We start from the raw sequence: 23,560 nt of genomic DNA, 5'->3' as shown, positions 1-23,560 counted from the left end.
GGCAACTGCAACACAAACACCCCTGATGGCGCTATAGTCTGATGGCTGAGACTTCTTACTTAGGTTTAAGATAATGGAGAAGTACGAGAAGGTAATGTATTTGGGCAGAGGAGCATCTGGAGAGGTTTTCCTGATGAAACACGCTGAATCTGAGCGGCTGCATGCAGTGAAGAGAATCAAACTGGGAAGTACATTGACACAGAGGGCTGTTTTTCAAGAGGCGGAGATCATCGGCAAGCTGAAGCAGCCTCACATTGTGAATTGCAGCGAGGCTTTCGTAAGCCCTGATGACGGCTTTATTTACATTGTGATGGACTACTGCGATGGCGGGACGCTAGACGACAAAGTCAAAGAGAGGAAACCAAGAGACTTCTTCATGGAAAATACGGTCATGGGATGGTTTGTGCAGGTCGCTCTGGCTGTGAGTTACATCCACAAGGTCAAAATACTTCACAGGGACATCAAAACCTCAAATGTGATGCTAACAAAACAAGGCATGGTAAAGTTGGGTGACTTTGGGGTATCCAGAGTGATGACATGCACAGCAGACATGGCCTCCACATGTGTTGGAACTCCCTGCTACCTCAGCCCAGAACTCTGCCAAGATGTCCCTTACAGTTCCGAGTGTGACATCTGGGCCTTGGGCTGCCTCCTCTATGAGATCTGTGCTCTTAAGCCTCCATTTACCGCTTCCAATCTCCTCAGTCTCTTCCACAAAATCACCAAAGGAGAGTACGATCCAGTGCCTGACCTTTACTCCCAAAACGTATTTTCTTTAATCCAGGCAATGTTAAACATTAAACCCCAAAACAGACCAAGTGCTTCCTGTCTGGTTGATGGCGCCTTTGTGAAAGAACACTTACGGCGTATTCAATATAGCAACATGCTGAATGACGACGGCGAAGTGGAGGAAGATGGCGCCCATGCTGATGCACATAATCAAAGTGGCTCCCTTTACCCTGATGACTTTGACGAAGACGAGGAGGGGAGTTTGTCTTCTTTAGAGGAACAAAGCCAACATTCAGGTTTAACAACTAAGAGTAATTCACAACACAACTCAAAGCCTAGGGGACAGAGCCTGCCCGCGATATATTTTTGTGTAATTTTCAAAAGTAATTTGTGCATCATCTTCATGTTTCTTGCTAAAATGAAAATTTAAATAAAATTCCTGTAGTCCTTCCTGGACTGCCGTGCAGGTAGCATTTATTTTACGTAAATATTGCGAACTATGAGGCTAGTCAGTAAGGAAATTAACGGCCGCCACATGTACACAAAGAGCTTTTTGCGTTGAAAATTCTTGTGAATACATCCTTAAATCCCTGAATTCTTTAGAGATATTTACGTAAAACAGTCTCGATTTTTGGTTAAAAGCAAAAAAAAAAAAAAAAAAAAAAAAACGTGCAGGTAGCATTAATTTTACGTAAATATTGCAACCGATGAGGCTAGTCAGTAAGGAAATTAGCGGCCGCCAATGTAAACAAAGAGCTTTTATCTGTTGAAAATTCTTGTGAATAAATGCTTGAATCCCTGAATTCTTTATAGATATGAACGTAAAACAGTCTAAATTATTGGTTAAAATAAAAAACAGAGCAGTTAGCAGTTATTTTACATAAATATTGCTAAGTATAATGCCAATTCTGTAGCTGCTAGTTTTTCCCATTAATTTTTTTCACAATGTTTCAAAATCCATGCATGGTACAAAAAAATATAATAATTACCTTGAATTCTTGAACATTTTCAACCTAAATCCGGCGTTAGATCGCTGCATGTGACCAACTGCCAATAAATGAAGCGGAGTGTTGGACAGCCCCCTTCCGGAAAGTGTGACGCAGTGAATGGGGAATGTGTCATGTCAATACATTGTGAAGTCTATGGATAGTATTTTTAGTTTCTAATGTTATAGTACTAGTAATATTTATAGTTTCTCCCATTTTTGTTTGCATTTGATTAGAAAATGTAGATAAAATAAGATATACATACAGTGGTACCTCTACTTACTGTTAGGATCCGCAAATGCGGAAACAAAGTTGGACCTCAAAATAGACAACATACAGGCGAGGGAAGCATTCAAAGGTTTATGAAATACAAAACAAAACAAAACAAACACATGATCGCGGAAAATGGGAAATAACAAAACTGGTCTGTGACAGAAGGTCGACGGGGATCAATACTATAAACGCGAGGGTAAACCAAGGTGGTTGGCAGAAAGCCAATAGAACAACTAAAAAGATACTCAAATACATGCACAATGAAGAGGAATTCAAAACAAAAGCGGCAGACGACCATAACAGTATGCAGGGGCGAAATTACAAAATGCAATGCGACTCGAATTTTTGTGTCGAAGGTGTCGAATGGCGACCAGCAAGTTAATATATCTCAGCATTCCTTAACTTTGATCACCTGGGTTTAAATAAGGTCTTGATGAGCTTGAATTGGCTGCAGGTGCGACATTGGGAACACTCCCACAACCGAATCTGTAATAAAACAGAATCTGATAAACCAAATTTGACACTTACGAAATTAATTGGTTCTGGAAGTAGTTTCTTTACTTGAAAATCCTGCAAGTAGAGACGCATTTCCATGCAAATGCCCTAAACTGTTCCAAGCTCCACAAAATTCAGACATAAATCTTTTATAATGCATAAAAAGGCATGAACACGTGTAACAAATACATGTTACAATTAGATTATTGCACATTAAACATAATATCTGAATTGTGCATAAGGTAAAAACACAAGAATAGAATAAAGAATACAATACACTCATTTAAAGCTGTCGGAACACGAGGGGCGAATGAAGATGCCACTGGGATACACACAAACTTAGAGTAGAGGTCCCTCTTAGCCAACCGGATGCCAGGAATACTAGGCACTAGCCAATGGCAGAGCAGCTACAAGTATGTTGCCTTCAGTTAACTCTTGGAGCTGAGAGTACCTGTGTACTGTATTTTTTCCTTTCTTATCCTGAAATTTCTTTAAGAAGAGGCAATATTTTCCCGCTGAGGCATGTCTTAACCTGAAAATTTAGTATGTAGAGACGTTCATTAGTAGAGGTATCACTGTATATGAAAATATTTGATAGTAAGAATCTTAAAAAGAGGATTTGGACCATTTTTTAGGCCAATACTTTCTCTGACCGATTCATTGACATAAAAATACTTGTCAGATAGTTGATTAATCATGGCAGCCCTAGTTGGCTGACATAATGGCCCTCTGAAGCAAATCGTAAGTAACTATGACATAGATGGGTTTGACACCTTGGAGCAACAGTTTTCATACATTTTAATACCAGTACGTAAAAGTTAAATATACACACACGCCTGATGAGCACAAGGGTCAGGGGGGCTTTCGGTGGCTGAAAAATGAGTCACTCCATATAACATAGTTTTGACAGGTAGCTAAAAACTGTCAAGAGAAATAAAAAGCTCCACCTCTGGGAGAATTAATTTCGTATTGACTTAACCTAAAAAGTACGATCTTGCGACAGCTGCCATAAACAGGGTGAATGAAATGGAAATTAGTTGGAAACCACAGGTTCCTCAAAACTGAAACACAACGTATCTTACAAGAATGTTGACCTCTGCTTCCCTATTAGATGCCGTGCTCTTCAAAGAAGTAATTCCCTGACATAATGCTCTGTCATAAATGCAGAATTTACATATTAACCCTATGTAGTTTCGAGTATTGTTTTGAATTGAAGCACCAACGCTGTTCTAGTAATCTTATTCCCTTGATGTTGGAGCATTCACTAAAAACATACTTCAGTTTTACGCAAATTGTTTTAAATAGCATTTTTAATTTATTATAGCATTTTGACTTCTTCCAGTTTGAATAAACAAACTAATTCTCCTTCTGTTTTACAGTATTTTCACAGTGTTACCAAGATGCTGGGGAACAAGTGGAGTATCCCGATGACTTTGAAGAAGATGAGGAAAAGGATGAGTGTTCAGATGTGGCATATGGATATCACAGTTCCTTTTTAGCGCACGATGAGTCTCTGGATGAGTTTCAGCTCTGTGATGCTGGAGGAATGGTTGTCACATTGAAGGCCTTGAAGGAGAAAGGCTGAAAATGTACATTTGAACAGACTGGGATGTTTGGGGAATAAACAACAAAAATGCTGTACATGCCCCAAAAGTGCGTATGAGGTTAGAGGCTTGTTTTAGAATTTATGTGAGTGTGGAGTTGCCGTGATAACCACTTGGTGAAGCCAAACACACCACACTACAAGAAAGTGCAGGTCATGGATTCATTCATAATGATACTGACGGGAAACAGGACGCGGGGCCAATTAATAGCCGTCAAAGCTCACCGAGTGGAATCACAGACAAGCCTTTTTTCTTTGAAAATTCTTGTGAATAGCCCTGGCCCAATTCTTGAGTATAGATAAGGACGTAAAACAGTCTGGACTCTTTGTTAAAAGAGCAAAAAAACGAGCGGTTAGCATTTATTTTACGTATATGTCAAAGTACGACGCTAGTCTGTTCGTCAATGTGGCGGCAGCTTTACAACAAAGAGCTTTTTACGTTGAAAATTCTTGTGAATAAATGCTTCAATACCCAAATTATTTATAGATATGGACATATAACAGTCTCAATTTTTGGTTAAAAGCAGAAAAAAAAAAACGTGCAGATAGCATTTATTTTACGTAAATATGCATGGAAAATGAATGAATGAATGAATGAATGTCAAAGTACGATGCTAGTATGTTAGTCAATGTGGCGGCAGCTTTACATCTAAGAGCTTTTTACTAAGGTTGAGAACGATAAACCGATACGACCGGATATCCGGTTTTCCAGGTGAGAGATACAGATGTATCGATAGTAAAGTTACCATTCGACAGTAATTAGCCATTAAATATTCAGTGAACCGATAGTAGAGATAGAATTCGGCTATCGTGAGCACAAGAATCTGCTTCTAATGCCTAGTTCAATGCATTGCTAAATATGATAATTTAGCTTTTACTTCACATGCTGCGCTTGTGTCTTTCAGTGAATGACACAAGTGCGCGTCATTCACCACACAGCGCACAATTAGATCGAGACCGCACGCATGATATAATATGGACAAGCACTACTCACAGTCGTGGTTGCCACAAGTTACTTCCCATGCATTTCGGCAGAACCGCTACTAGTCGCCGTCATTACCCGATCGTCACGGGCGTGTCATAACAACGCGAGAGCTAACGAAACCACTGTAACGCACGCAGCGTAGCGTTTTCTTCACAGCCCAAAACGAAAACGAAACTAGTAGTGGCAACGTAGAAGCATGCTAAAACAATGGACAGTGTGATCACCGACGGCAGCGACGTGCTGTGATTGATTTTCAACGCACCCAGGAAAACAAAAGTCGGACTTTGAAGTGATGAAGGCAGCCAGATCTGTTCGCATGGGACAGAGCTTGTGTGAAGTGTGGAGCGGTACAGAAATCGTGAGTTTTAACCCTGAAAAATAACCCACTATAATGCTGGAAAGGGCGGCATATTGTTTCCACGAAACACAGTCTGCTTAAACATGAACATGTGGATTAGTTGATCTTCCTCAAGAAAAATCTGCCCTTCAAAAAAGATACGGACAGTGATTAGCAATAAAAAATGAGGAAGCACGGGCATAAGTGAATGACTTTGCTGTGTATTAGGTTAAAGTAATGATTATTGACCTGTCTAAAATGCTATGTTTTTATTCCCTCAATTATACCAGTCGTAAAGCATAATTTATTATTTATTTATGATAACACTAGCAGGTTTAAATTTTTTTTCAAGAGCTGCTGCATATAATTAATATTTTTTGTTTGTAAGATGTTTATATTGAACGTTTGCACTTAAATTACTTACCTCTTGTGTTAAAAACACCAGGAAATACAGTAATTGAATTACTGCACTTTATTGTTGTCTGTGACTGGAGTTTTATTGTATTATCAATCCCATCCAACAAAATGACGGTCATATAGTAAGCCTTTTTTTTTTCTCATAAAAAATAAAACATAACATTGGTATGAAATTTTGTTAATTTTGCTATTTAAAAATGTGGTCTTTTTTATATTTTTAAAATACTGTACGAACACACACACAACAAATGTTTACTATCGTATCATTTTCACTCTGTATCGAACCGTATCGTTCTTAAACTGTATCGCATCGTATCGAATCGCTCAGCCTTAAAAATGTATCGTTTTTTAATCGAATCGTAACCTGTGTATCTAGATACATATCGAATCGGCTTCATGCCAGAGATTCCCAACCCTACTTTTTACATTGAAAATTCTTGTGAATAAATGCTTAAATCCCCAAATTATGTATAGATATGGACATATAACAGTCTCGATTTTTGGTTAAAAGCAGATAAAAAAACGTGCAGTTAGCATTTATTTTACGTAAAAATGTCAAAGTACGATGCTAGTATGTTAGTCAATGTGGCGGCAGCTTTACATCAAAGAGCTTTTTACATACAAAATTCATGTGAATAAATGCTTAAATCCCCAAATTATTTGTAGATATGGACGTAAAACAATCTTGATTCTTTGTTAAAAAAGCAAAAAAACTGGCAGTTAGCATTTATTTTACATAAATATGTCAAAGAATGATGCTAGTCTCTTCGAAAATGTGGCGGCAGCCTTACAACAAAGAGCTTTTTATGTTGAAAATTCTTGTGAAAAAACGAAAAAAAATTTTTTTTACCTTGAATCCTCGATGAATCACACCTGAGACAATCCTGTTTGTATGCGGTACAGCTTTCATACATTTTCAACCTAAATCCGGCGTTGGATCGCCACATGTGTCGCTGTGACCGACTGCGGATAACTGAAGCGGATTGTGGGATGGCCCCCTACTTGAAGGCGTGGCTCAGTGAAGGTGGAATCTGACCCGTCAATATCATTATGAAGTCTTTTGTGCAGGTGTAGTCAGAGGCCTTAAAAAGTCGTTCATGCATTAACTCTGAATTGTAGCCAATGTTTTTGTCAATATCTGTTTTGTATTTGAGAATGAGGTAATGCTGAGTGACTAATAAATAACAAGTATAAAAATGTCTTGTTCTAATATGACAACATAAACGTGATTACCAGTGTTAAATTAGGAGGGTTTCAAGTTTCTAGTAAATTTCCATGTGAATTTAAATTTAGGCATACTCAGGGTGGGAAACGATTGCATGCTATTTTGTTCTTGGATTTTACCACTTCATCTGGGAGTGCAATTGGAAAATGATTGAGTATGAAACTAAGGTATACATGACGTCATAATCATTGCAGCAATGGTACATTTTTGGCGAAGAAATTCACAATATGCATACTTAAATACTTTGAAAAACTCTCTTTGAAATGATACTTGGTGCACGCAATAGCAATAGCAACTTCCTTATTCATAATAACTTTTGCATTTCTACAGCATGCAGTTATCCTTCAAGTTAATACATTTTTACTCGGGCGTTTGTGTTGCTTGCACGGCTTTGATACCGCATCAGAGTGGTTGTATACCGCAACGTAGCATTAGCACCATCAAGCACCCGAGGCTTCCCCGGTGCTTTTGATCCAGCAGCCTCCCTCCAAGGCAATACTGCCTCTCACAGCTAGAAGAGGAAGCTTACATGATTGACAGATGGCCTGCTTGGGTATCCCAGACAGGCCTTAATTCTGATGATTTTAGAGCTTTATTTGACATATTTGGTGATTTTATTATTCATTCAAATTTGCCAGGCTTGCTAGCTATACTCTATTTGTAAGTGTGCCAAATTAACAAGAATTATTTTTTTTTGTCACCGTTGAGTCTTTAAAATTTCAACCTTTCCTAAGATTTTTCATTCCTACAAATGGTGTCCTACAATAACAGGATTGTTTTTTTTTTTTTTTGCAAACAATTCCACCTCTTCCCCAGTCATGAATTGAATGCTGTAGTTTAACTAAATTTTAGTATTTGTAACCCGCTTTGCATTAAGATGGAAAATCATCAAATGTCTACTGCCACACTGATAGGTCAAACTTGTGAACATGGCAGTCATCTAAATAATATGGGTACTAAATGGTCCACTTTTTTTGACACATTTTAAATGACAGGTGAAAAACAGGTATAGTCTTAAAGGTCAATACGCTGCTCAGCCTTCACCGTGTACAGACGCACTCTGAGCTCCTGAAGCACTCTCTTATCTTAACCGATAAGCGCTCAGGGCCAGCAAGCTTGACTCCCAGTATGGCTCCAAAGAATTTGAAACCTGGAGACTTGGATGAAATAAAATCCTCCATACAGAAGTTGGAGGTCTCCTTGACTGGTTTGATTCAAAACCAGAATCAAGAAATCGTCAGAGAGCTCCAGTTAATTCGTGCTGAAAACGAGAAACTCAAGCAGGTGGTCGAGGAAAGAGATGTTCGCATCAAGAGGCCGGAAATTTGGGCTGACGATCTCGACCAGTGCCGACGCGCAAATGAGCTCATCATTTCTGGATTACAACTGACGCATAGGCCAGGGGACACAGTGGTGCAACTGGCAATTGCTAAGCTGAAAGAGTATGGAATAAACATGGAACCGCTGGACATCCGTCGCTGCCTTCTGCTCCCATCTGGGGGGAGAGGACCGGCGACGATGCTCATGAAGCTGGCAGACCACAAGACCAAGACTGCCCTGCTTAACCAGCGCCAACACCTGAAAGGGTCGAAGATTTTTTTGAATGACAATTTGACTCGCCGAAATTCCCAAATTGCAAGAAAAGCATGTCAACTCAAGAAAGCTGGGAAAATAGCTAACACCTGGGTCTCGGATTGCAGGATCCTTGTCAAGACGCAAGATGTGACGATTAGAGCTATCACGAGTTTTGACCAGCTGACTACATTAGCTGGATAACTGTAAATACTACACAGCGGACCAGTATAACAACTCGTGGATGTGGACGGTAAGCTGAAACTTATCAACGGCAGGAGTCTCTACAAGAATCTTGAACACATTAAGGATCATCTACTAAAGATAACAAAGGCTCTGACTTTAATTTGCACGGACATAACATGACACAAATGAATCGGGCATCTAAGGGGGGAGGGGGTGTTGCAATTATGATTGACAATCTCCTGGAATGTATTACAATTGAGCTCCTAATCCCCAATTGTAAAACCACAATTATCTGCTGTGTCTACCGAGCTCCTGATTCAAATGTCTAGTTTACTGAGTATATGGAAAAGATACTGTATAAAACGAATAATAAGCATGTTTTCGTTGTGGAGAATAATAAGCATGTTTTCGTTGTGGAGACATTAATCTTGGGATAAAATATGTACAGCATGTTGTTTGATTTTATACATTCATGTCTAATGAAACTGTTACAGTGACCTTTGTGTTCGCCAATTGTTGCACACCAGCTGTGATAACACACAATCACTTTTGCCACACACATAGCCACAACAAAATGTTCCACAGCAAACAGATGCAAAAATGTCAGGGACATGACAAAGCCAAAACCTTGTACGCCCTGAAATTAATCGAGCTGCTTGACTGGACGCTAAGTTACTAAACCCAGATTGTTGATTGTGTTATTGTACAGTTTTGATGTATGTTCCATGCCTGAATGTGCGTCTTTAGTTGTATGGGGGACGGGAAACTGATAAGCATATGCTTCATCCCGTCCGCCTTTGTCTTCTTCTTCGGTTCCTTCGGGCAAATCATAACACATTTTGTAATTGTCAATGATTGTCAATGATACCGATGATGATGACAATAAAATTCCATTCCATTCCAAGGTATCAATACATTGAGGTAATACGTAGGTCTTTGTTCCATTAACTAGTTCGTCATGGGTAAAATGTTACAATGTGTGAATTTTGAAATGAGTGTAGTTACTACGTAAATGTGGCTACAAATGGAATTCAGCGAGCTCATTCCACAGAAATATCATTTAGGCTGTGTGTGTAGATGGTATATAGATTAGTCAATATTACTTTACAAGTAATAGGTTAGGAAACATTTGATGTTTTTATTGACATAGTCAATTATAAAAATGCATAGAGCTGAAATGTCTAAAATACAATAAGGATTATTTAGTTGGCTTAGTATGTATCAACCTTGACTGAATGTCTTAACGGAAATGTAAGATTCGTGGTTTATCTCCACACAATCTTTCAAGAGGTTGGTAAGATAACGAAGGTTTCAACCACTTGCAGTAAATTTGAAAAACAAATTCAATTCTTTTTCCATGCATAAACCATTAATCATACATTGCAGACACATTTTCCCTTATGGCCACCCCTCCCACATATGTGCCTGTAATGATGAGAAATGTATCACCATATGAGAGTTGGACAGTATGACCTGTGATTAGGTCATGTACTCAACAGTACTAAGAGGGTTTATCACTTTTCATCCCAAAATCTAGAGTACAAGCTCAGTCATTGCACTGTCATCTCATTTATCAGATTTTTAGTAATGAGTGAACATCCAGTCATTTTCTTTCAAGCTATTGCATTGATGAGAAGGAAGGACCAGGTACCAAATATGTATTCAGGCACTATTCACTAATATATCTCTAAACAATGAATCGGATATCATAAAATCAACCAATTACGTTACGAAAATTAAGTGATTTACTATATGGTTCATAGTGAAATAAAGAATCGAAAATGTACATATGTACTTACATTTGGAAAGTACTGCTTCTAAATAGTTTTGTTTGTATGTGATTGAAACATTTGTTTCTATTTAATAATTAATAATAATTAATTTAATGCCTTGAAGGCTTTCAAGAGTTCACCCAATTTCTTCTGCCGTGATTGTGCTGACAATGGATTTCAGCACGAAAATCTGATATACATTAAGCACTCGCAGCGCTTTAACACTCTCGCTTCAATCATCTACTGATGACGCAGCACCAAGAGCAATGTGGGGATCAGGATCCCCAGGGCAGAGAATCGAGCCCACAACCTCTGGGTTTCCACTGAGCCACGCCACTCCGATTTTTAAATACGATCAAAATAAATAACTAGTTACACAAATTTACCTTGAACAGAGTGAGTCTCACATCCTTTCAGTATCATGAAGAATCCAGACTTTCTCGAAGCGTCCGGTGTTTTGCCAGATTAGTTTACTTATTAGACTAGCATACCAGGATACTAATCTACGATCAAAGCTCGTTATGATACTTAGAATTCCTTCTTAAATTATTGATCCAACCGTGCACTAACCCCAGTGTGGTGCTCCGTGCACTGAACTGTATTTGATCAAGTGTGACAGTCACCTATTTCCATATCAAAATGTAGATTTATGGAATCGGTATGGCGTGCATTGGTATGACAAAGTATCTGAACCCTTTGGAATTTCTCACATTTCTGCATAAAATCACTATCAAATGTGATCTGATCTCAGTCAAAATCACACAGATGTAAAAACAGTGTCTGTTATGAGTAAAACCTCCCAAACATTCATAGGTTTTCATATTCTAATGAGGATTGCATGCAAACAATGACAGAAGGGCCAGTGAACCCTCTGCTTAAGGAGAGTTAAAAAGCAATTAAAATCAATCACTGATGAGTGGTTTATAGCTGGCCTGCCCTCTATAAAACACACACCTGGTAAGAATTGTCTTGATGAGCATTGTCTGATGTGCATCACGGCTTGGTCAAAACAGCTGTCTAAAGCTGGGAAATGATACAAAACTATCTCTAAAAGTCTAGATGTTCATCAATCGACACTCAGAGAAGTTGTCTACAAATGGAGAGAGTTTGGCACCGTTGCTTCTCTCCCAAGGAGTGGCCGTCCAGCAAAAATGATACCAAGAGTTCAGCGCAGAATACTCAGAGAGGTAAAAAAGAACCCTGTAGTGTCTGCTAAAGACTTACAGAAACCACCGGCACAGTCCAATATCTCTGTGCACACATCAACTATACGTAAAGCTATGGCCACGAATGGTATTTATGGGAGGACTCCACGGAGGAAGCCAATGCTTTCTAAAAGAACATTGTTGCTCGTTTAATGTTCGCAAAAAGGCACTTGGACACTCCACAGAAGTTTTGGCAAAATATTTTGTGGACTGGTGAAATCAAAGTTGAATTGTTTGAGATTAACACCCAACGTCACGTGAGGAGGAAAAATGCAACAACTCACTAACATCAACACCTCATCCCTACCGTGAAGCATGGTGGAAGGAGCATCCTGATTTGCGGCTGTTTTGCTGCCTCAGGGCCTGGACAACTCAAAATGGTTTCAGAAGACCAAAATACATGTTCAGGAGTGGGCAAGTAAAAGTCCACACTTGAACCCCATTGAGATGTCGTGGCATGACCTAAAGACAACGATTCATGTCAGACATCCCAGGAATCTGAGTGAACTACAGCAGTTTTGTACAGAAGAATGGGCCAATATCGATGTGCCAGACTGATCTGAAGCGTCTGATTCAAGTTATACTGCCAAAGATAGGGCCACAAAATATTAAATGTTCATCTTCTGTTTCATCTTCACTGAAATATGAAAACCTATAAATGTTTGGGTGGTTTTAGTTAAAGCAACAACGGTTTTTTTCATCTGTGTTGTTTTGACAAAGATCAGATTACAATTTTATTGTGTTTTCATGCAGAAATGTGAGAAATTCCAAAAGTTTCAGATTCTTTTTCATACCACTTAATAACTGTATATGTTTTCATTATGTGCTAACTACTGTACATACCCTAATTTTCGGACTAGAAGCCGCTACTTTTTTGTCTCATTTTGAATCCTGCGGTTTATAGTCCTGTGCGGCTTTTTTAAATTTAATTTATTTGGGTTAATCATTAACACTTTATTTGACAGGGGTGTCATAAGACTGTCATAATTATGACATGACACTGTCATGGGCATTAATGAATGCTTATGACTGATGTCATTAAGTGTCATCCAGCAAATTTTGTCAGTAGCTCCATTTATGTCCAGCTCGGATCTTTTACATCCATTCAAAAGTGAGATAATTTGCCAGATGACATCGAATGACATTTGTCATAAGGTTTCATTAATGTTCATGACAGTGTTGTGTCATAATTATGACTGTCTTATGAGGCCGCTGTCAAAAAAAGTGTTTCCAGTTAATATGTTTTGATGTAAATATCCCATGATACATGGAGAACAGCTGCGGTTTATAGTCCGGTGCGGCTTATCTCTGAACAAATGCCATTTTTGCATCAAATTTGGTGGGTGGTAGCTTATGGTCAGGTGCGCCTTATAGTGTGAAAATTACGGTGAGCTTTCATTATCCGCCTATCTATCAGTTATTGAGTTCATTAAATGTGTTCTTTTTTTTAAATACTGCCCCTTACATACAACCCTAATTATGAAAAACTAAAATATATAAAAACTATACATGAACTGATAATTTCAAGAAAAATTACAACTAATATAAAAAACCACTAAACCCCCTCTAAAAACTAATTAGTGTAAAAGAAACTGCATAATTCCAATGTATAAATCAAGCATTAAGTCTCATGATGTTCTACTTCCAGCACTGCTTCTTTTACCCGCTCATGAAGTCGCTGTTTTCCGCAGCTGCAATGCAGCTGTCACGTTTGTCACTGTGGAAACGTGGTGAATTTGTCTTAACACCATCAGTGGAGGGACACGACACTGGTGTCACTTGAGAGTTCTATCGAAGGAGGGGAATCTTTGCGGGATTGATAGTGAGACTGTCACACATCTCCAAATCCCCCCATTCTATTATTATCGTCTGCTTTATGTTGTGTGGGCTGTATTTACTTGAGCTGCGGTCAGTACTATCATTTAAGAAATGTTGAATGTAATACTTCTAAATGCAGCTTAAGGATATCCAGAACAGCACAGCACTAGCAATGCATTAAATTACTGGGCATTTTCACAATTATCTGGTGAGATTTAATTAAACTCAAATGTCATTAAACTTTTTTCAGATTAAAAAAAAACCAACAAACACACAAAAAACTGTGATTAGACAAATTTGCCATCACAAATATAGTTAAATAAAAGGGAATGAAGTCCAAGTGTAGTGAAAAATAAGCTCACTTGATATTGGAAGTCATTGTGACGCCATTGTTTCTATTTCTCGTGTTGCATCATGGTAGCTTAATGGCAAGAAGTACTGTATTTTACATGTAGTTTGATTGTTTTTCATGTTTGGGGGAGTATTTAACGAGGCAGACAACAAGAACGGTGAGCAAAAATCCCAGAACCACACGGGGGACCTAGTGAATGAACGACAGAGCTGGGACCACAGTAACAAAGGCTACTATCAGTAACACAATGCGCCGCCAGGGACTCAAATCCTGCACTGCCAGATGTGTCCCCCTGCTGAAGAAAGTACTCGTCCAGGCCCGTCTGCGGTTCGCTAGAGAGCATTTGGATGATCCAGAAGAGGACTGGGAGAATGTGTTATGGTCAGATGAAACCAAAAAAGAACTTTTTGGTAGAAACACAGGTTCTCGTGTTTGGAGGAAAATGAATACTGAATTGCACCATACCCACTGTGAAGCATGGGGGTGGAAACATCATGCTTTGGGGCTGTTTTTCTGCATAGGGACCAGGACGACTGATCTATGTAAAGGAAAGAATGAATAGGGCCATGTATCAAGAGATTTTGAGTGAAAATCTCCTTCCATCAGCAAGGGCATTGAAGATGAGACGTGGCTGGGTCTTTCGGCATGACAATGATCCCAAACACACAGCCAGGGAAACAAAGGAGTGACTTTGTAAGAAGCATTTCAAGGTCCTGGAGTGGCCTAGCCAGTGTCTAGATCTCAACCCCATAGAAAATCTGTGGAGGGAGTTGAAAGTCCGTGTTGCCCAACGACAGCCCCAAAACATCACTGCTCTAGAGCAAGGTTCCCCATCTGCCAGGCCGCGGACCGGTACCGGTCCGTGGCGCATTTGCTACCGGGCCGCACAGAAATAATAATTTAATAACGACCGCATTCTGGCCGAATTAACCCTGTGCCCCTGCTTAACACACAAATATCTCTGTCTACTCTAGATATAATACTACGGGATTGATTACAATGTTGTCATAGAAGTCCATTGATTGGACTGCTAGTAGTACATCTTGTTTGTGTATATCATATATCTATGTGCGCTCGTCCTCGATAGTATTAGTAGGCCGCGGGCGCAGCACATTTGTTCCCGGAAATAATTAGCCCCCACCCGAGCGAAGATAACTGGAAAACAGACGCCTTTGGAGATATTTTTACGGCGAAAAGGATATTTTTATGGCGAAAAGGGCACCTGACGAGCCTACAACCTCGAAGACCCACGAACTGTGAAGGAGTAGATTCGTGACCCGTTTGTGAATAAACAGAGAGATCGCAAATGACGGCGACCTTATTAAACGTACATTTGAGACAACAACTCTACCGAAGTTCTGGATTAAAGTCATTCTGGAATATCCTGACATCGCGACAAGAGCATTGAAAACCTTGCTACAATTTCCAACATTGTATCTTTGTGAAAAGGGCTTCTTAATTAATGTTTAACGACAAGGCGAAGTCGTTAATGGTGAGCGCGGTGTGCAGCTGTTGTGTGCAGTTTACATGGCAGGATGAATCTGAGGAGACCTTTTCTACAAGTCCTTCCATGATCAAACGTAAGTTAATATACCTTTCTTTCAAGAAAGTCTGTAGTGTTTACTCTGGAATCGCTGCATTTGCGCATTTTGCGGCTATGTTTAACGTTACGCGCATGCGCAAAACTGCATCGTTGCAATTTTTGATGGGTTGCAAAATCTGTCAGAACACCGGTCCGTGAAAAAAAAGACCCAAATAACACCAGTCCGTGGTGTAAAAAAGGTTGGGGACCCCTGCTCTAGAGGAGATCTGCATGGAGTAATGGGTCAAAATACCAGCAACAGTGTGTGAAAAGCTTGTGAAGAGTTACAGAGAACGTTTGGGCTCCGTTATTGCCAACAAAGGGTACATAACAAAGTTTTGAGATGAACTTTTGGTATTGACCAAATACTTATTTTCCACCATGATTTGCAAATAAATTCTTTAAAAATCAAACAATGTGATTTTCAGTTTTTTTTTCCACATTAGGTCTACCCATGTTGACAATTACAGGCCTCTCTAATATTTTCAAGTGGGAGAACTTGCACAATTAGTGGGTGACTAAATACTTATTTGCCCCACTGTATATATATATATATATATATATATATATATATATATACGCTGCCAATGGGTTTTCCCATTGACTGTGTATCAAATACTTGTTCTCCCCACTGTACACACACACACATATGTATATATGTGTATACACATATATATACATATATGTGTGTATGTATGTATATATATATATATATATATATATATATATATATATATATATATATATATATATATATATATGTATGTATATATATGTATACAGTATATCCATATACTAGTATATGGCAGATTCTCCACTGCATTTAACAAGTGTGCTATAAATATTATTCAAAAACTCCTAAAGGCCCATTATTCATCAGTTGATAGATGACCACGGAAACTATAAAGTCACAATGAATAATGCCTTGAGGAAAAAAAAAAATAGTATCATACATTACATGTGAGCAAGAGAGTGAAAAAAAAGGAGGGGAATCCCCTCCATCTAAGAATGTTTTACTCTTCAAGAAAAATTTGTGTTTACATACCATCTAATGTACATGGACGCTACCAGCACAGTTCTTATGATTCATAACATTTAGGCCCTGTGTCATAAACAGATCCTGCATGATCATGTTCACATACTGTGTTTCTGGCATGACTGTTTTAAGATGCGCAACACAGTGAGGCCTTGATATGCCTTATATATATATGGTTTAAAAACCATTTTTGAATGAATCACACCTCTGAGTGTCAAATCACTTGATATGATCTCATCAGGTGTAAGAGAATGCGGTTGAACACGATTGGTCTGGGAATGTTGTGCAAGTCTAAATTTTGACAGGGCTTTTGCATTTTGTGTAGGTGCACAATGATGACATCAGTTGCTTCCTTTTCCGCGCCAACTTTCTGAATCAAATAAAATAGGCCGATGCTGGTCGCGTCAGTATGTTGTGACACTTAGAACCACAAGGCGGACGAATTTAGAGAACAACATACACGAAAGTTGGAGAACAATATGATGAGGTGCGTGTTTGCTCTTGTCTTGGTTCTGCATTTTTGCTGCTGTGCTGGCTACCCTGTCGACTTTAACCTGAACGTTGAGATGATTAACGGACTGGACAAACTCACCAAACTCTACAGGGGCAAACAACTTAATATCACGTCTGTAAGTAATATTGCATTATTCATTTTAGTGTGTGTTTGTCTTACAACAGCAGCAAAGGGTCAAGGACCAGAATTGTTATCACACTTGATTGCATTTTATTAAACAAACTACAGTATGTCCACACACTTACCTAGAAGTCAGAGCAATATTAGCCCTTTACAGGGCACTCTTTTAAATCATTAGATGCAATTGACAGCGCTAGATGTCAGAATCCATTTTCACTGGGAGAACGATCATTCACTGGCAGCCCTGCTAGTAAAAATGGATTGGACACCTAGTGCATTAATGAAACTGAAAAATTAACGTTCCCCGCTAGTTCTCCCAGTTCAAATCATTTTGATGTCAATTTTTGTCAAGAACAGGCAATTATTTAAACACTATAAAGAATAAATAAATAAGTAAATAAATAAAAATAATAACAAAGTCCAAGGAGCTGAATAAAGATTTAACTGAATCACAATCTCAAAATATTGTCCATGTATATTATCTAGCAACAACAGGTGAAATAATGGTTCAAAAACAGATGATTGGCATTCGTGTACTCACAGTATTGTACATACAGTAGATAGATCTCTGTGTTATGTATTTTTACGTATTATTTTTTTTTGCACCTGCAGCCAGATGCAGTGAAGATACCAAGCACAGAGACGCAAAATAATGCGGTGAGTTCTTTGTCATGTCACTTCATTAAAAAAAAAATGTGACCATTAACCTCTGATCTCCTTACATTTCAGCCCTGCTGTGTGAATGTTTTCAAACGAGAGCTGGGGATTCTTCTAAACACCGTGTCAGTGCAAAATGGGAGTGGACACAATGTCATTGAGCTCAAGGCTAATCTCGATCAAATGAGGACACACGTTTCACAGGTTGGTTTGAAACATATAGTGTAAATAGTGTTCAAACTTTTGACTGAACATGTGCCATTCAGCTCATCACCACATTGTACAGTTAGACTCTTTTTGTAATTTTTTAACCGCCCGGAGGGAGATCACTAGGTTTTTTTTTTTTTTTTTTTTTCCTCTGACGAAAAACATTTATTAATTATGAACTTATTGTTGATTGTAGTTTCAGAATTAGCCATGTAAGAAAATGCCAGTAATTATACCTTGTGGGGGAAAATGCTAATATTTAAAAAAAAAATTCTATAAATAAATAAATAACAGCTGAACAGTTTAATCAGCAATGAAAATTAAGAAATGATTATTAACTAGTACCATCACTCGTTATGGATGACTGGTTATGATGAAAAGGGTGTCACTTGATATTCAAAAGTCCTGTCACAACACTTTAATCTTTGAATACAAAATATCTTCTGATTTACGACAGGTTATCTACACAGTTTGTAAAAAATGTGATACAAAAAATTTGAACGCAAAGTTTGTTTACGTTGGGCTTTGCCCTCTCTATGTTTCGTTCCCTTGTATTGTGTGGTTGTGGCTTGGACCTTTAGTGTGTTAATAAATCTATATCTATATCTCTCTATTGGCCTGCAAAAAGCTGTGGAACCCAGGAAATGTTAATATTGTGTATTTTTGAAGTGTGAGAGAGAAAAGGAAGTGTTGCAGACAATGAAACCCACAAACAGACAAAGCAATTTAAACTGTCTGAGCAGATACTTGGTCAATTTAAAATACAGTGGGGCAAATAAGTATTTAGTCAACCACCAATTGTGCAAGTTCTCCTACTTGAAAAGATTACAGAGGCCTGTAATTGTCAACATGGGTAAACCTCAACCATGAGAGACAGAATGTGGAAAAAAAAAAACAGAAAATCACATTGTTTGATTTTTAAAGAATTTATTTGCAAATCATGGTGGAAAATAAGTATTTGGTCACCTACAAACAAGCAAGATTTCTGGCTGTCAAAGAGGTCTAACTTGAGGTCTAACGAGGTCTAACAAGGCTCCACTCGTTACCTGTATTAATGGCACCTGTTTAGCTCATTATCGGTATAAAAGACACCTGTCCACAAATTCAGTCAGTCACACTCCAAACTCCACTATGGCCAAGACCAAAGAGCTGTCGAAGGACACCAGAGACAAAATTGTAGACCTGCACCAGGCTGTGAAGACTGAATCTGCAATAGGTAAAACAGTTGGTGTAAAGAAATCAACTGTGGGAGCAATTATTAGAAAATGGAAGACATACAAGACCACTGATAATCTCCCTCGATCTGGGGCTCCATGCAAGATCTCACCCCGTGGCGTCAAAATGATAACAAGAACGGTGGGCAAAAATCCCAGAACCATACGGGGGGACCTAGTGAATGAGCTACAAGAGCTGGGACCACAGTAACAAATCCTACTATTAGTAACAGAATGCGCCGCCAGGGACTCAAATCCGGCACTGCCAGACGTGTCCCCCTGCTGAAGCCAGTACATGTCCAGGCCCGTCTGTGGTTCGCTAGAGAGCATTTGGATGATCCAAAAGAGGTCAGATGAAACCAAAATAGAACTTTTTGGTAGAAAAACAGTTTCTCGTGTTTGGAGGAGAAAGAATACTGAATTGCATCCGAAGAACACCATACCCACTGTGAAGCTTGGGGGTGGAAACATCATGCTTTGGGGCTGTTTTTCTGAAAAGGAACCTGGACGACTGATCTGTGTAAAGGAAAGAATGAATGGGGCCATGTATCGAGAGATTTTGAGTGAAAATCTCCTTCCATCAGCAAGGTCATTGAAGATGAGATGTAGCTGGGTCTCTCAGCATGACAATGATCCCAAACACACAGCCAGGGCAACAAAGCAGTGGCTTCGTAAGAAGCATTTCAAGGTCCTGGTCCTGGTCTCCAGATCTCAACCCCATAGAAAATCTGTGGAGGGAGTTGAAAGTCCGTGTTGCCCAACGACAGCCCCAAAATATCACTGCTTTAGAGGAGATCTGCATGGAGGAATGGGCCAAAATACCAGCAACAGTGTGTGAAAAGCTTGTGAAGAGTTACAGAAAACGTTTGGCCTCCGTTATTGCCAACAAAGGGTACATAACAAAGTATTGAGATGAACTTTTGGTATTGACCAAATACTTATTTTCCACCATGATTTTCAAATAAATTCTTTAAAAATTAATGTGATTTACTGTGTTTTTTTTCCACAGTCTGTCTCTCATGGTTGAGGTTTGCCCATGTTGACAATTACAGGCCTCTCTAATATTTGGTGGGGAACATAAGTGGGGGAACTTGCACGATTAGTGGTTGACCAAATACTTATTTGCCTCACTGTATAAGGTTATTCGGAGTTCAACAAATTAAACTTATTGGGTCAAGTTATTTCATTGATTAACAAAAAATAGTAATGCTGAATAAATCTCTCTCTCTCTCTCTCTCTCTCTCTCTCTCTCTCTCTCTCTCTCTCTCTCTCTCTCTCTCTCTCTCTCTCTCTCTCTCTCTCTCTATCTATCTATCTATCTATCTATCTATCTATCTATCTATCTATCTATCTATCTATCTATCTATTTTTTATAACACTTATTCCCATTAATATCAATTTTTTATAACACTTATTCCCATTAGAGTAGTGGCAGTTCTGCAGCCTATGGCAGATTATGATGGGCCATAGACTTCATGATGTATTGACGGGACACAGGGCGCGGGGCTGATAAATAGGGAGCCTGCATTGTTGGCGAGACCGCCAAAGCTGACCGAGTGGAATCACAGACAAAGAGCTTTTTTCGTTAAAAATTCTTGTGAATAAATGCTTAAATCCTCGAATTCTTTATAGATATGGACGTAAAACAGTCTCGATTATTGGTTAAAAGCAAAAAAAAAAACAACAACCTGCAGTTAGCATTTATTTTACGTAACTATGTTGAATTATGATGCTAGTCTCTTAGCTCTTTGTTGTGATAAGGGGGCTGCCACAATGGCTTTTTTCGTTGAAAATTCTTGTGAATAAATGCTTAAATCTCTAAATTAGTCTCGATTCTTGGTTAAAAGCAAAAAAAAAAAAAAAAAAAGCTGACCGAGTGGAATCACAGACAAAGAGCTTTTTTTGTTGAAAATTCTTGTGAATAAATGCTTAAATCCCCAAATTCTTTATAGATATGGACGTAAAACAGTCTCGATTCTTGGTTAAAAGCAAAAAAAAAAAAAAAAAAAAAAAAAAAAAAAAAAAAACGTACAGTTACCATTTCTTTTACGTAACTATGTCAAGAATGATGCCAGTCTCTTAGCTTTTGTTGTGATAAGGGGTTTGCCACAATGGCGTTTTCCGTTAAAAATTCTTTTGAACAAATGCTTAAATCCCTGAATTCATTATAGATATGGACGTAAAAAAGGCTCGATTCTTGGTTAAAAGCAAAAAAAAAAAAAAAAAAAAAAACGTTCAGGTAGCATTTATTCTACTTAAATATTGCGAACTATGAGGCTAGTCTGTAAAGAAATTACAGCCTGCCATATGTAAACATAAAGCTTTTTCTGTTGAAAATTCTTGTGAATAAATGCTTAAATCCCTGAATTCTTTATAGGTATGGATGGACGTGACAGAGTCTTGATTCTTCGTTAAAGGCAAAAAAACCCCCCAAAAAACGGGCAGTTTGCATTTACTTTACGTAAATATGTCGAAGAATGATGCTAGGCCGTAGCGGTTAATTTCTCCCATTGATTTTTTTTTCACAACGTTTCAAAATGCATGCATGGTAAGAAAAATATAATAATTACCGTGAATCCTCGAACGAATCACTCCTGAGACAATCCTTCCTGTTTGTATGTGGTACAGCTTTCGTACTTTTTCAATCCTTAATTAGGCGCTGGATCACTGCATTTGTTGACTCTGCGACCGACTGTGAATAACTGAAGCGGACTGTAGGGCTGCCCCCAATTTAAAGGCGTTGCGCAGTGAAGGTGGAATCTGACCTACCGAAGTCTATGGAATTGGTCACAACGTAATCGCAGGGCACCCTAAAACAGAATATATTATTTATTGTCACTGTAACATGGCAACCTCACTCACAATCATATTCACAATAATGGACAATGATTACTCTGTTTTAAACCTAATGAGATTTTTGAATGTTGGAGGTCACTGGCAGAGAGGCAAGCAATGGGCAATCAGGATTAAAACCTGCAGCGTCAGAACTGAGGCAAACGTGCTAGCCGCTGTGCTAAATAAAATGGATTTAAATGGAAAAAGAAATTGCCATTTGTTCTGAGCATGGGTTTTTGCTCTGAGCATATTTTTTGTGTTCCTGTAAATTTCAATGGAACATTTCCTTCTGTGAATATTTACAGAATGGCCTTTGCCATACTACAAATGTGTTGTATGTAATAAAATTCAAGTGTGCTGTCTTGCAACAAAATGATGCTAAATGAAACTTCTCTTCTCTTCCAGAAAGAGCAATGCAAAATGGAGCAGAGCAGAGGAAGTGTGTCACCTTTTAAACCCTACGTAACTTTCCTCAAGAAACTTAATGCAAGGAGTTGATTGTTTTCTTTTGAATGAAATACAGCTGCAATGCAGTTATTGATTACCTTTTTTAAAAAAAGAAAAAGCAACTAAAGCAGTCTAATATGATGAGAATTGTTATATGATAAATATATTAGTTGTAGGTTTTTACTTATTTATTTGACTATTTATTCTTTTTATTAAGCTGTAGCTCAAGGATTTTCATACGGTCAATATGCAAATCTATACATATCTGCTGTAATAATATGTTCAAATAAAAAATCATTTGTTTTTACTGGCTTCTTATCTCTATCTAAAAGCTAGTTTTGTGTTTTTATTGCAAATAGCGAGGAGAAATATCCTTCAAGAAATTTGCTCATGGAAAAGAATTTTGTTTGTCTCATCTGCACTAACAACAAAGGAGTGGCTCAAAAAGCAGCATATTCAGTTCAAAGAGTGGAGTCAGTCTTCCACTGTATGAATATGTGATTAAAAAGATAACAACAACAACAACAACAAAGTGTTACTTTGGTTCTAAAGGTGACTATAACATGCAATTACCTTTTACTCTAGCAAATGAAACCACAAAATTGTTTCAATTTGGCAAGAAAAAATAAAAAGTCAGCTTTTTCTCATGCCAGATGTTATTTCCCTTGTCAAAGCACTGACAACCTGACTCAGTTCTAGACTCATATATGCAAGTAAAGCTTGATTTGCAAAACACAAACTTTCACAGCTGAGACATGCTTGGCTGACTACCAACAGAGCAACGCAAGGAGATCAATGCATGAGATGTGATATGGCACGCATAATCGAAAATAGACAGCTGGGTTTTGTACACTGAGTGAACATAATAAAAAAAAAATCTCACTCATGGACAGGTTTTCTTTTTTAAATTCAAACATACATTGACATTGTTTCAATTAACCTACCATGTTTGTTCATGAGCAGGGGTGGACTGGGACTAAAAAGCAGCGCTGG

General features: G+C 38.4%; 1 protein-coding gene across 4 annotated transcripts; it reads left to right on the top strand.

Annotated features, from left to right (window-relative positions):
• On the top strand, positions 1 to 22,665 carry nek12 (NIMA-related kinase 12). 4 transcript variants are annotated; one of them, XR_009064731.1, is made up of 6 exons: positions 1 to 1,025; positions 3,863 to 5,429; positions 17,140 to 17,202; positions 17,820 to 17,864; positions 17,937 to 18,068; positions 22,526 to 22,665. XR_009064731.1 is itself a non-coding variant. In XM_057849326.1 (2 exons), exons 1-2 carry the CDS (start codon positions 74 to 76, stop codon positions 4,066 to 4,068), a joined length of 1,158 nt encoding a protein of 385 aa, XP_057705309.1. In that variant the 5' UTR covers positions 1 to 73; the 3' UTR covers positions 4,069 to 6,994. The 4 variants fall into 4 exon arrangements, 1 of the variants encoding a protein (XP_057705309.1); XR_009064732.1 differs by lacking the exon at positions 17,140 to 17,202; XR_009064733.1 differs by lacking the exons at positions 17,140 to 17,202; positions 17,820 to 17,864; positions 17,937 to 18,068; positions 22,526 to 22,665 and adding an exon at positions 6,729 to 6,994.
• The last annotated feature ends 895 nt before the right edge of the window (positions 22,666 to 23,560 follow it).

Source organism: Corythoichthys intestinalis, chromosome 11, assembly GCF_030265065.1.
Source record: "Corythoichthys intestinalis isolate RoL2023-P3 chromosome 11, ASM3026506v1, whole genome shotgun sequence".
In the NCBI taxonomy this organism is placed as follows: domain Eukaryota; kingdom Metazoa; phylum Chordata; class Actinopteri; order Syngnathiformes; family Syngnathidae; genus Corythoichthys; species Corythoichthys intestinalis.
This window is presented reverse-complemented; position numbering and strand designations above follow the sequence as displayed.